Source organism: Galeopterus variegatus, unplaced genomic scaffold, assembly GCF_000696425.1.
Source record: "Galeopterus variegatus unplaced genomic scaffold, G_variegatus-3.0.2 Scaffold558, whole genome shotgun sequence".
NCBI lineage: Eukaryota > Metazoa > Chordata > Mammalia > Dermoptera > Cynocephalidae > Galeopterus > Galeopterus variegatus.
In genome coordinates this window covers 886,696-899,565 of record NW_007726669.1, presented here as the reverse complement: position 1 = coordinate 899,565, position 12,870 = coordinate 886,696, and the positions used below count along the sequence as shown (strand labels likewise).

At 40.8% G+C, this 12,870-nt stretch overlaps 1 protein-coding gene across 1 annotated transcript in view; it reads right to left on the bottom strand.

Annotated features, from left to right (window-relative positions):
• Positions 1–684: 684 nt before the first annotated feature.
• LOC103588353 (serine/threonine-protein kinase Nek5-like) overlaps positions 685–12,870 on the bottom strand; it is a 36,894-nt gene continuing 24,708 nt past the window's right edge. The window contains exons 3-9 of the mRNA XM_008570023.1: positions 7,716–7,813; positions 5,950–6,033; positions 5,790–5,860; positions 4,103–4,189; positions 1,756–1,810; positions 881–1,081; positions 685–807 (exon numbers count right to left, since the gene is read on the bottom strand). Coding sequence (XP_008568245.1) covers positions 685–807; positions 881–1,081; positions 1,756–1,810; positions 4,103–4,189; positions 5,790–5,860; positions 5,950–6,033; positions 7,716–7,813 — 719 coding nt within the window. The remainder of the gene's footprint in view (positions 808–880; positions 1,082–1,755; positions 1,811–4,102; positions 4,190–5,789; positions 5,861–5,949; positions 6,034–7,715; positions 7,814–12,870) is intronic.

Sequence of the window (12,870 nt, the reverse complement as noted above, 5' to 3'; positions counted from 1 at the left end):
CCGGCAACGGGACTGCAACCCTCAGTGTTGCCCCCGTACCGGACCGGGGACCGGCAACGGGACTGCAACCCTTGGTGTCGCCCCCATGCCTCGCTCAGCCAGTGAGCAATCGCAACCCTCAGTGTTGCCCCCGTACCGGACTGGGGACCGGCAACGGGACTGCAACCCTCAGTGTCGCCCCCATGCCTCGCTCAGCCAGTGAGCAGGAACCGGTCTGTATGTGGGATCCGAACCCTCGGCGGGAGCGCCGCCGCGCTTCCCAAGCGGCGCACTATCCAGTGCGCCACTGGGCCGGCCCTCCCAAGAATTCTTAATTGTCAGTCCATCCTCTCTGCTTCAGAAAAATAAGCTCACCTCATCCTCCCAGGTCTGTCTGTGAACCTTCTCCCACTCCACCCCTTCCCTACACAAAAGTTAAGTTTGGATTCAACTGCTTCAAGCATCTCTAGCATATCCTCTGCTTTGTGAAGGTTTCCTGACTAGTGAGAAGAAAGTTGCTGAATCCTCAGGTCACACACGAGCTAAATATACAAGTTTCAGGCACATCCACTAGGTGTCATTGGACAAGATTTTTCTCCTGCTTATACTGCTCATAGTTTTTAAATGTCCACGTTCAACATATTTGGTGGAATTTCCCTGCCAATGTTGCCAGCCTGCTATTAAAACTCACTGTGTGAGACACAACTAATCAATGCTTTCTGATTTCATGGTTAAATCATTCTCACCCCCGATCACCTTCCCAGCAGGTTGTGGTGCTGACGATCTTGCTCTGCTTTCAAGTGTGTGATTGAATTCTTCCTGAATGACCTAAAACCGTACACACGTGTCAAGGACCAACGGACCAAAATCTCTGCCAAAATCCATGCACCTCAAAACTCACCTCAGGAGTCAAGTATTTGGCAATTAGATTCTCTAAAAAGGGCCTTTTCAAAATGGAATTAACAGATGGTCGATCCCGAGGAGATACTTTAAAGAGCTGAGATATCAAGGACCGTAGGTCACAAGAAAACCTTGGCGATACTGGGGCAAAATGTGCTTGACAGATCTTCAGTACCAGCTGGTGTAAGTTATTACCCTCAAACTGAAAGGACAAGGAGCAATGATACTAAATCAGAGAAAAGTTAAGTACTAGCATCAAAGTAATAAGTAAACCAAGAAGCAAAACAATGTTTATAAGCTGCAGTTAGAAGCAATATGTTTTCATCGACTAATCTTTTGTGAGTAGATATTGCAGGCAGTTACTCAATGAGATGCCATGTTATTCAAAAACAAGGTTTTTTTTAGTTTTAATTTTTTCTTATTATCAAAATAACATTTACTCATTATTAAAAACTGGAAAGTATAGGAAGTTATAAGCAGTCCAGAAAGATATATATAATTTCACCACCCACAGGTGTATTTCCTTTTGGTCTTTTTAAAAATAATGTTTATTTTACAGAGTTGACATTATATTGATATACCAAATTTTACGTCTTGCTTTTTTTAAATTGGCATAAAATAAATATTTCCTCATTTCCTCAAAACTCTTCATAAAGCAGAAAATCTTCCATTGTATGAAACCATTAGCTATTTATATATAATAACAATGTTCAACACCATGATGTTGCACTAAAGGTACAGGTTTTGGTCAGATCCTGTCCATATAATTTTTTAACAATCTAGTGAAACCAAACATTAACTTTTTTTCTCCCAGAAGTTAATTTCATTTATATGATTCCAATCACTCAAGATTATTCTGACGATTAACATACTTACCGGATGCTTGAGTGTGCAGAGCTCATATAAGACACAGCCAAGAGACCAAATATCCCTAGAGAAGACAAGAGTTTACATGCCAAGAAAATGTCCATAATTCTTAATAAAAGCTTTTATCCTTCTAGTGCCTTACATTTGTGTAGCTTTCTAATTTTATATAGGTTGATCAGTTTTTACAAATGCTTTCAGATGTATTATCAAGAATCAGATATATTATTCTTACCAAGATAAGAAGTAAAATAAAAACCAGTTGTAGTCTGTCAGAACCCTAGCAAACAAAAGGTATACAAACTTTGCTACAATCTGATGGCTCAGTATCTACTTCAACTTCACATGTTCAAACAAAATGTGTGTATGATGAAATTTTGAGCAATTTGGTGAGTGGCAGGACTCAAAGGAATTTGTTTTATCTCAAAAAGATAAAATATGGTTGATTTTCAAAGGTGTATTCTGTCCAAGTCTCTTGACAGAACCAAAGTTATATTAAGTGATGAACATAGTGTCTGGTTCTCAATAAACATTTGAAAAACGTACTTACAATATAACTTGAGCTTTGCTCCTTACAGATTTAGTAGTTAGTAAATATTTATATGTGGGTGGTTTAATAAAAAGTTATTTTATAGGGAAAAATACATAATTAAATATAAAAGACGAAGGAAAATATAATGAGAAGTCAAGGAGGTGGTCAAAGAGAGAAAACAAGAAGAATTCATTAAAGTGAGGCTAAGGGCTCAACTAGTTAGCAATGCTTACTGTGTGTGTGTGTGTGTGTGTGTGTGTGTGAGAGAGAGAGAGAGAGAGAGAGACACTAAAGGTTTGGGTGCAATAGAGGGTGATTGCAGAATTTGAAGGAAACAAATTTGAACTGCTTTCTAGAGTTTCTAGGAATTCATTGACCATTTGTCATCACACAGAATTTTGTCTTTTCTAGTCTTCCTCTTCGGTTCCCAGAGCACCCTCTGTAGCCAGTGTGGTGAATTCATACGCCTACAGAGCTCAGGCCGGTAATGAAGATGCCATTTGCACACCTGATACCCACCTCTGTGTGTTGAGGACTATGGTGAAGGAGGGAATAGCTTGCTCATCTAAAGGGGCCAGCGGCTACTTAGCTGATTATTGCTAAGATCTTCCAATTTCCAGAAGTACCAAATCTTCATGTTTTAAAATATTTCAATGTGTAAATGCTGAATAAAATTCTTTAAAAAGCAATACAAGGAAGTCAAATGATGCTGCTGACCCAGGGCTCTCAGCTCTGCTCTACACAGCCTACGTCCCCTCCAGCACTTCCCTGCCCGCATTACTGCACACGTTGAGGCCAGACTCCTGGCACCACAGGATGTCTCAAAAAATGCCCGTTACTTTATTATGCAGAGGAACTTTTACCATTTTTTTCAAGCTCCTATTCCATCTCCCCAGCTCAAAAAATTCATTTAATATACTGTCTTCAGATATAGGACATATCAGATATGAAACTGATAAGAACAAACACTACACTTGATCTTTTACTATTCTTTTTGTAAATCTCTACTATCAGGCTTTGCCTTCATTTTATCTCTTTCAAAGTCCAGCAGCAAATATCACACGGGCATTTTCCTAAATAAATGGACAATTAACACCCAAAGGGAACTCAGTCTTCTTTCTAGGCCAACATGTTCAATGGCAGCCAGCTTTGAAAAACGAAATTTTTACTTCTCCTTACATAGAGGTAAAAAGTACCTCATCCTCACCCTTTTTATATTGTATATTAATATAAATTATTGGTGTATGTATTTATTGGTGTATATATTACTGCTGAGAACTCTAATATCACATACATAAAAAGTAGTCAGGTTTTAAAGCTGGAAGACACCTTAAAAATTACCTAGCCAACTGTCTTGTTGTTATAGGTTGGGAAACTGAGGCCCACAGAGGTCAACTGGCTTGGCAAGTTAGTGACTGAGCCAAGACTAGGAGTCCTAGCTCCTAATCCAGTGCTCAATCACCAGACCACACTGCCTTCCACCCGACCTGTCTACATTTCCCTGCAATAGACTAAAGAGTGCTTAAAAGGCATGAAAATAAATTATGAAGATGGACTTCAAAGTGTCTGCAATTTTCACTGCTATTCTTTGTGTTGCTTGTATCTTTAAATAAAGAGAAGTGGCTTTCTTCTAAATAAGTGCAAAAGCTTCAGGGAACACTGGTCAGAGGTAATCACTGGGATCCCCATTTCACATATGAAGAAAATGAAATTACAAAAATACCATAAGAAAAAGAGAAGGGATTAGAACTTTAGTTTCTGGAATCTTAATTCAGTATCATCCATCAGATTTTACTGACAGTTTCAAACACATAGTCAGCAACTTACGTTTTATTATTGTAGGGTTTATTTTGACAGATCTCTGGGGACAGGTAGTAAGGTGTTCCAACACATGTTCGAGCAAGTTCCATGGAACTAGTAAATTATGTTAAATAATAAAATAGCAGGGTTTATTATTGGAGTAAGAAAAGACAACACAGATATGTAAGAAAAAAGTATAAAAATGGAAACACAAAATTTGATACATGCACATATTAGAAGAAAGCAAAGCATTGTATACTGATAACAGAGTAATAAAATCCATTGATTTTTAAACATATATAACTCACACCCCCAAGTTTACACATTAAAATACATTTTTTATGGCATAAAGACTCCACAAAAAGATAAATTATTACATTATAAAAATTTCTCAGACATAGGGCCGGCTGGGTGGCACACTGCTACAGTGCACTGCTTGGGAGCGCGATCCACAAAAAGATAAATTATTACATTATAAAAATTTCTCAGACATAGGGCCGGCTGGGTGGCGCACTGCTACAGTGCACTGCTTGGGAGCGCGATGGCGCTCCCGCCGAGGGTTTGGATCCCACATACAGACCGGTTCCCGCTCACTGGCTGAGCGAGGTTTGGGCGCAACCCCGAGGGTTGCGATCCCGTTGCCGGTCCCATTCCGGTACGGGTGCGACACTGAGGGTTGCGATCCGTTGCCGGACACGGAAAAAGACAAAAAAAAAAAAAAAAAATTTCTCAGACATAGAAAGACTCCCCTCTTTTCAATTATCAAAAGAACACAATCTCATGATTTAGAGTTTGGAAAATATGAAGTGAATAAAGGAGAAATATTTACCCAGAATCTTAGCACTCAAAAACAACTACTGTTAAAATTCTGATATATTTCCTTCCAGTCTTTTTTCCATGCGTATTTTTCACATAGCTTGGATCACAGTGGAGCACTCAAAAACAACTACTGTTAAAATTCTGATATATTTCCTTCCAGTCTTTTTTCCATGCATATTTTTCACATAGCTGGGATCATAGTGTATCTTAGCACTCAAAAACAACTACTGTTAAAATTCTGATATATTTCCTTCCAGTCTTTTTTCCATGCGTATTTTTCACATAGCTTGGATCACAGTGGACTTAAAATTCAGAACTCTGTTTTCTGTACTGACTATAACACAGTATTTCCTTACGTTATCAAAAAGTCTTCAAAACCATAAATGTTTTTGATGATGTAATATACTCAGGTACATGGCTATGCCAAGTTTTATTAAGATAACCATTTCACGATTATTAGACATTTAAGTTATTCCAAATTTCAAATTATTTCCTTGGAACAAATTTCCAGAAATATAACATTTAAAAATCTCTTGATATATATTACTACCAAATTGTCTTCCAAAATACTTGCAGCAATTTATTCCCCTGGCAACTGTAAACCTGCCTGTTTCACTAAATTCTCACTAGCTTTATGCATTTCATGTCACATCTCATATTTGGTAAACTTATATCACACTACATAACATTACCTCCCTCATTCTATTATGCCACAATTTATCTTCGAAATTTTAATCTCAGACAAAGTACCATCTGATGATTTAATTCATTTATAGAAAGTTACCTAAAATTATTGAGACAACAAGCTTCTAACATCTTCTCAACTCATGATTCCTAAAAATACATATTTTGGCGGTTTTGAATAGAAAGAAAAATGATTTTTAAAAGCACTTACTTATTCAGGACTGTTGCTATACCAAAGTCACCAAGCTTTGCAACCATTCCATTCTTGCTAAGAAAAATGTTCTATAAATGGAGAAAATGTTATGTTCTTTGAGATACTTCAAGGAAAAAAAAAGATCAGTTCTGTCTTGGTCTTCTCTCTGAGCTATTACCTGAGCTTTTATGTCCCTGTGTAATATCTTCCTGTCATGAATATGTTTTAGTCCTAGAGAAATCTGTACAAACCAATCCAGGATCTGCAGAGGGAACACAACACAAAACTATTGAATAGTCTGGCAGTCATTCAGATGACTTCATGATAACATGCAAAAAGAGAAAAATAGTATTTTGTGTGTGTGTGTGTATTTATAGGAGTGAAGCTAATAGATATACCTTATTACATTATTTCCATTTTACAGCTAGAAAAATGGAGGCACAGAGAGACAACCCAGATATCATTGGTATCAAAGGGAATTCCACATGCAGAAAAAGAAATGGAAGCAAGAGAGAGAAGAAAGCCATTCCTGATTTTCTTTTTTCTTCATTAACACCAAGTTGCTAACTGCATCGGGTATGTAGACAACAGCCCTGTTTCCTGATAACCCAGGCACCACTGGTTTTTCCTTTCCAGTGATGGAGGGCACCGAGGGAGGGGAGAGAAAGCAGAAAAAGTGGAGAGTCCATGAGGCTGTTGGAAATTGTAATGAAATACCTATCTACATAACTATCTGATATAAAACCAACAAACATTTTACTTTTAAAACTTAATTTTATTTCTAAGTCATGATTTTATTTGATCATAGTTGGCCTTGAGCCTCTTTATTAAAATATTTTCTATGCCTATAGAGATTTACTTAAACTATTCTAAAATTTCACTAGTTCTTTGAAAAATTATACAGGATGAGAGAGAGAGAAAAAAAAAAGCTATATTCCAGACATTAAGATTCAGTTGTAATTTTAGTTCCTTCCCAACAAAGGGAAATGGAATTCAACATTTTGTCATGGAAAGCACTTTTACAAAAGGTGGCAAAATAATACCTAAATAAGAAGAAAGGAGGGTTTCTATAAACAAGTACTTTAACATAAAATGTAAATCAGCATAGGAAGAATATTTGATTAAATTTACAGAGGTTAGGATTATTGATTCTTTAATCATTCATAAATTCAAAATATTCAGCTTTAACACTAGGGGAAAATTATAGGTGCCTGGTGCTCTTAAATGCTAAAACAGAACAAAGAAACAACAAACTGAAAGAAAGATGGTGGGCCATTCCTGTGTGCTCCTTGAGGCAATGGTCTTACCCATCAATCACAAAGACCCTAATTTGGATTTCTCTCCACACACACATATCTGTCTCCTTTAAGAGTACCACTTCAAAGAGGGTTCCAAAGGGGGCTTGGACTATTGAATAAAAATGTATTTGTGCAAATAGAAAATGGGAATTGAGACCATTATTCTTCACATTTTCTTTCCCTCCTCTTAATAGCTAATGAAACTAATAGGCATTGCTAAGACGATCTTCTATCCTCCCTAGCAAAGTGGGATGACTATTTTAAAAGAGTACCAAATGGTAAAAAAAAAAAAAAAAAAAGAGTAAAGCTGTAAATATATCACATTTAAAATGGCTAAGGAACATCCACATTTTGAATTTTTTTTAGCCACGAAGATTTATCTCAGAGGCATCCTACACAAGATTGTCCAAAGAGACTATCTTTTCTCAAGAAAACTTCACTCTCAAAAAGAGATTCAGTTTAAGTTCAATTGCAAACCTGTTCTGGACTAAATCTAACAAGAATGTTGATCCACTATTTATGGCTTGGATTTCTCTACCAAAAATCACACTTCATATAAACACAGTCTACTACTTATAACATTATAAATTTAACACACACACACACACACACACACAAATTAAAAAGCAAATTAGAAGGTTTTTACCTGATCTTCACTAAATAACACTCCTTGTTGTCTATTGATCCTTTTCATGAGATCTTCTCCATCACAATATTCCATTACAATAAACAGCCTACCGTTCTCTGTAAGAAAAGGCATCATTTGGTGCCAGAAGGGTTTCAGATATTTATCAGTCATTTGCCTTTCAAGTTCTAGACTGTGGAGAATATAACAGAAAAATGCAGTTTGTAATGATTAAAAACTCTGGCTGTGGAATCAAGATGGACTGGGTTCTAGGGCCGGCCCATGGCTCACTTGGGAGAGTGCGGTGCTGATAACACCAAGGCCCCAGGTTCGGATCCCATATAGGGATGGCCGGTTAGCTCACTTGGGAGAGCCTGGTGCTGACAACACCAAGTCAAGGGTTAAGATCCCCTTACCAGTCATCTTTTTAAATTAAAAAAAAAAAAAAAAAAGATGGACTAGGTTCTAATGTCGCTCCACCATTTACATTTCTTGGCTCTGTGACTCTGGGCAAGTTACTTTAATTTCTCTGTGCCTCATTACCTGGACACAGAGCTGTAACCAGCAGGACCCCTGTATTCAGCAGGATTCCCTCCCCTCCACCCCCCCATATTTGATTCCTCTCTAGGGCTGGAGCAGGCCTCAGCCTTAGAAGAGGTTTGCAAGACAAACTGCAAATTTTCTGGCTGAATGCCCAGAAATAGAAGTACACTTGCCTAACAACAGAGATAAGCACTAGACTGGCTGAGCATGCATTTCTTTGAGTTCCTTCCTTTCTCATGGTCACTAGATATTTTGCTCCTTGGCAACAGGGCAGGATAACATTATTTACGTGAATATTTATTTAGCCGTCTTCCGGAACACCTGCAGCTGTGACCTTGCTGAGAAGTATGTACCATGAAGACCTCCGAGGGACCAAGGAAGACATCAATCAAATGCACCACGGGTCAATTAAAATCCTGTGCAATCCCCAAGGCCCTCATCCAAACTTTTGCATTATAAATGCTTATAATTCTGGGGCTTCAGGGACTTCAGGTCTTTACAGCATTAGCCGTCCTGTTCTCCTTGGCTGTCATCTTCCAATAAATGCTAATCTCTACTGATGCAAATCTCGGTGTTCGGATTCATTGACCGGGATGCCTGTAGGTGGGGCGAAGTCACTAAGGTTCTGTAACAACCTTACTTGTAAAATGGAAATAATGATACTGAAACTTCCTCTTAGACTTCCCTGGGGCCTCACCAGGGTCCTGAGGTCTGAAACCTGGGGAAGCTGAACTCAGCTGTAACTAGGTAAGCTTCCGCCACTGCCCCAGGCCGCACTGGGGTCCCGAGATATGCAGCCGGAGAAAGGCGAAACCAGTTGCAACCAGGTAAAGAGTACACCAAAAACACCATTTCCACACAGGTAGCCCACCATAGCCACTGCAATTGCCATGGCTGCTACAAAAATGGCTATTCTCTGTAGCAGCAGTCACAGCCACCGTGCAGATGGCATGCCAGACTCTCAAATGCATTGACACAAGGAGAGGCATCAGCGGAGACCAAAAAAACCAAAAACTCAAAAAAAGAAAGAAGAGATCCTCCCTCTCCACAAATCACACTCCAGAGTAATAGAAGCATCTGATTTACAATAAGAGTGGAGGACTTGATCACACCTGTCTCAGTACTGGACAGATCATCTAGGCAACAAACCAACAGAGGAACAGTTAATCTATCAGATGGAGAGAACAGGTCTATGGTTATTAGAGGGGGGAGGGGAAGAGGGAGGGTGGAGATTGGATAAGAGGCATAAATAAGTATGATTTGTAACAATGAATATGCTAATAAAAATAAATTTAAAACAAATTAAAAAAAGAAATTGGTTAATGGACACAAAGAATGATTACCCTTTCGTAATGATGAATATGCTAATTATCATGTTCCTATCAGCACTCATTGTACACAGGTATTGATATTCAACTCTGTACTCCACAAATATATTTAAAAAAAAAAAAAAAGAAACCTCCTCTTTGGATTGTTGGAAAGATTCAATTAGTTAATCCACGTCAGATGCTTAGAACAAGTCTCGCACATAATGAGAGTTCAATAAATGTTAGCTATAATTATTAATGTATACAAGAGATTAGAAAGCTACTATAAAAATAGCAGCTGTGAATCTTTCCCAGCATCCCAGGAAGAATTAATAGCCCCTTCCTGAATTTGGGTATAAACTTGTATTTATATGGCACTTATTCAACCAAGTTGTTGAGTACAATAGAAACTCTTCTAACTGACCTCTGCCTAATTACTCACTGGATCACCAGAGCTCTCCGTTACCGCTGCCTGCTCAAGGTGGCCATGAAAGGCTGGTAGACTCTACAGTACACCCAAGTACCTCTGCTTCCATGAATTAAACTGACTCTTAAAAGATCATCGGTTATTCCCAAATCTGTTTATGCCATTTATATGAGAGTACTTCGAAAAGTTCATGGAAAGACTCGTATTATCTTTTAATTCTACTTTTCCACAGGCTTTTTGAAGTACGCTTGTACTTATTGTATTATTACATAAATGGATGAAATATAAATAGAAAAAGAAAATATGATTATTTCTACAAAAACTACATTGAGGAGATCCAGTCAAGATGGCGGAATAGACGGTTCCCAGCGTCACTCTCTCCCACAAATCAACCAATTTACAACTATAAAAATGTAACATCAGCCAAGCTGGGGCCGCTGGAGCTCAGGGGCAGAGGAGGAGAGACCTACGGAGTTCATGAAGGTGGGAGAAACTACGATGGGAGAAAGAAAAAACTGCTCTGAGCATTTTGGGCCACGGCTGCTTTAAGGCTCCTGGTGCTGAGCGCATGGAGCAAGAGCTGGCAGAAGCTGCAGCTGTGCCCTTCAGATGGAGTTACTTGGAGGTGGCAGAGGAGAAGAGGGCCTTGGTGGCCCCCAGGACAGCAAGACCACTAATAGGGTTCCCGTGGACCCACGCAGGAGCAAGAAGCCAGAACAACTGAAAAAAGGGAGCCACTCAGAGGCCGGTGAGTCATCTCAAGGGACGGGTGCAGGGCCCGTCCCATGGGAAGTGTTTGCAGCACGGGCGGTGGGGGAGATGGGCCCACCAGGGGAACACTGGGACACAGCAAGGACAGCTGATCTGCCCCCCCATCAGCACAGGACCACTCAGAGGAGACTGGCTGGGAATCCAGAATTGCATGGGGTGCAGTTTGATGAAAAATTCAGGCCCAGATCAGAGATTCTACAGAACACAGATCCACTGGGTCTCTGGAGAGCCAGAAGTACCTATAAGGTCAACCATTAAACCCTGAGATGCACAAAAAGCCTTCCCTAGGGAAACAGCAGCAAAGTAGCAATTTAGCTCAACCATACAGCTCAAGTACTGGTTCCCGTAGGAAGTGCCCCCGTGTTTGAAGCAAAGGAAGCAAAGGATAAAAAATTAGTTCCGGCCCAGGCACACCACCAGCACCTTGGGGCCTGCCTGGGAACTGCAGGCTTGGATCAGGGACCCCATTCCCACTTCCAGGCAAACTGCATCAGTACCTTGGGGCCAGCCTGGGGACCTGAAGCATGGAGAAGGGGACTGGACCCCCCCTCCCACAACCAGGCACACCACACCAGCACCTTGGGGTCTGCCCAGGGACCTGAGGCAAGGAGAAGGGGACCAGACCTCTCTACCACAACCAGGCACAACATGCCAGCAACTCGAAGCCCACCCAGGGACCCAGGGCAAGGAGAAGGGGAATGGTCCTCTCTCCCACAACCAGGCACACCAAGCCAGCACCTCTGGGCCCACTCACAGTCCCGGGGCATGGAGAAGGGGACCAGACCACCCTCCCACAACCAGGCACACCACACCAGCACCTTGGGGCCCACCCAGGGACCCAAGGTATGGAGTCGGGGACCAGACCACCCACCCACAACCAGGCACAACATGCCAGCACCTTGGAGCCCACCCAGGGACCCAGGGCATGGAGAAGGGGACTGGACCCTCCTCCCACAACCAGGCACACTGCGCCAGTACCTCAGGGCCTGCCCAAGAACTCAGGACATGGAGAAGGGGACTGGACCCCTCTCCCAAAACCAGGCACATGGCGCCAGCGCCTTGGGGCCTGCCCAGGGACCAGAGGCATGGAGAAGGGGACTAGACACACCCCACAACCAGGCATATTGCCAGTGCCAAGGAGCATACCAAAAACAGCACCACGTGGGTGGCCCACCATAGCCACAACAATAACCATGGCTGCTGCAAAAGCGGCTAGATGCCACTGCTACCACACAGATGGTCTGCCAACCACAGGAGTGCATTCACACAAGAAGAGTCACCAGCAGAGACAAAGAAAAGAAGAAGATGTCTTTTTCCATAAAACCCATTTCAGAGTGACAGAAGAAGCATCTGTTCTATGATAATATTGGGGGACCCGATCACATCTCTCAGCATTGGACAGATCATCTAGGCAACAAGTTAACAGAGTAACCATTATGCTTTCAGAAGGAGAGAAGAAATCTAGAATAATTAGAGCGGGGAGGGGGAGGAAATGGGGGAGGGGAGAGATTGGACAAGGGGCATAAAGAATAATTATGATTTGTAACAATATATATGCTGGTAATATTGATTTAATCAACATATCTCAATGTTCAACGCCCAAAATATATATAATCAATTTTGATTCAATAAAAAAAATTTTAAAAAAACTACATTGAATGTTTTGAAGGACTCAGTAAAAATGAATAGCTAAGGGCTGGCCCAGTGGCGCACTCGGTAGAGTGTGGCACTTGGGAGAGCGGCGGTGCTCCCGCCGAGGGTTCAGATCCCATATAGAGACCGGTCCGCTCACTGGTTGAGTGCGGTGCAAGCGCGACACCGAGGGTTGCGATCCCGTTGCCGATCGCGGTACGGGCATGACACCGAGGGTTGTGATCCCGTTACTGGTCACGAAAAAAGACAAAAAGGAAAAAAAAAATGAATAGCTAAAAAAAATTTTTTAAAAGGCTGTTGATCTAAATGTCAGATAGGACAAATGAAATATAACAGGAAAAGCTCTAAAAGGGTTGTGGACAGATTATCCATAAATTCTTTCTCAATATTAAAGAAAGGAAACTGGAAATTCTTTATTTTATTTTATTGGTTATGCATATTCGTGGGGTACAAAGCTGACCATCACCACTTGTGC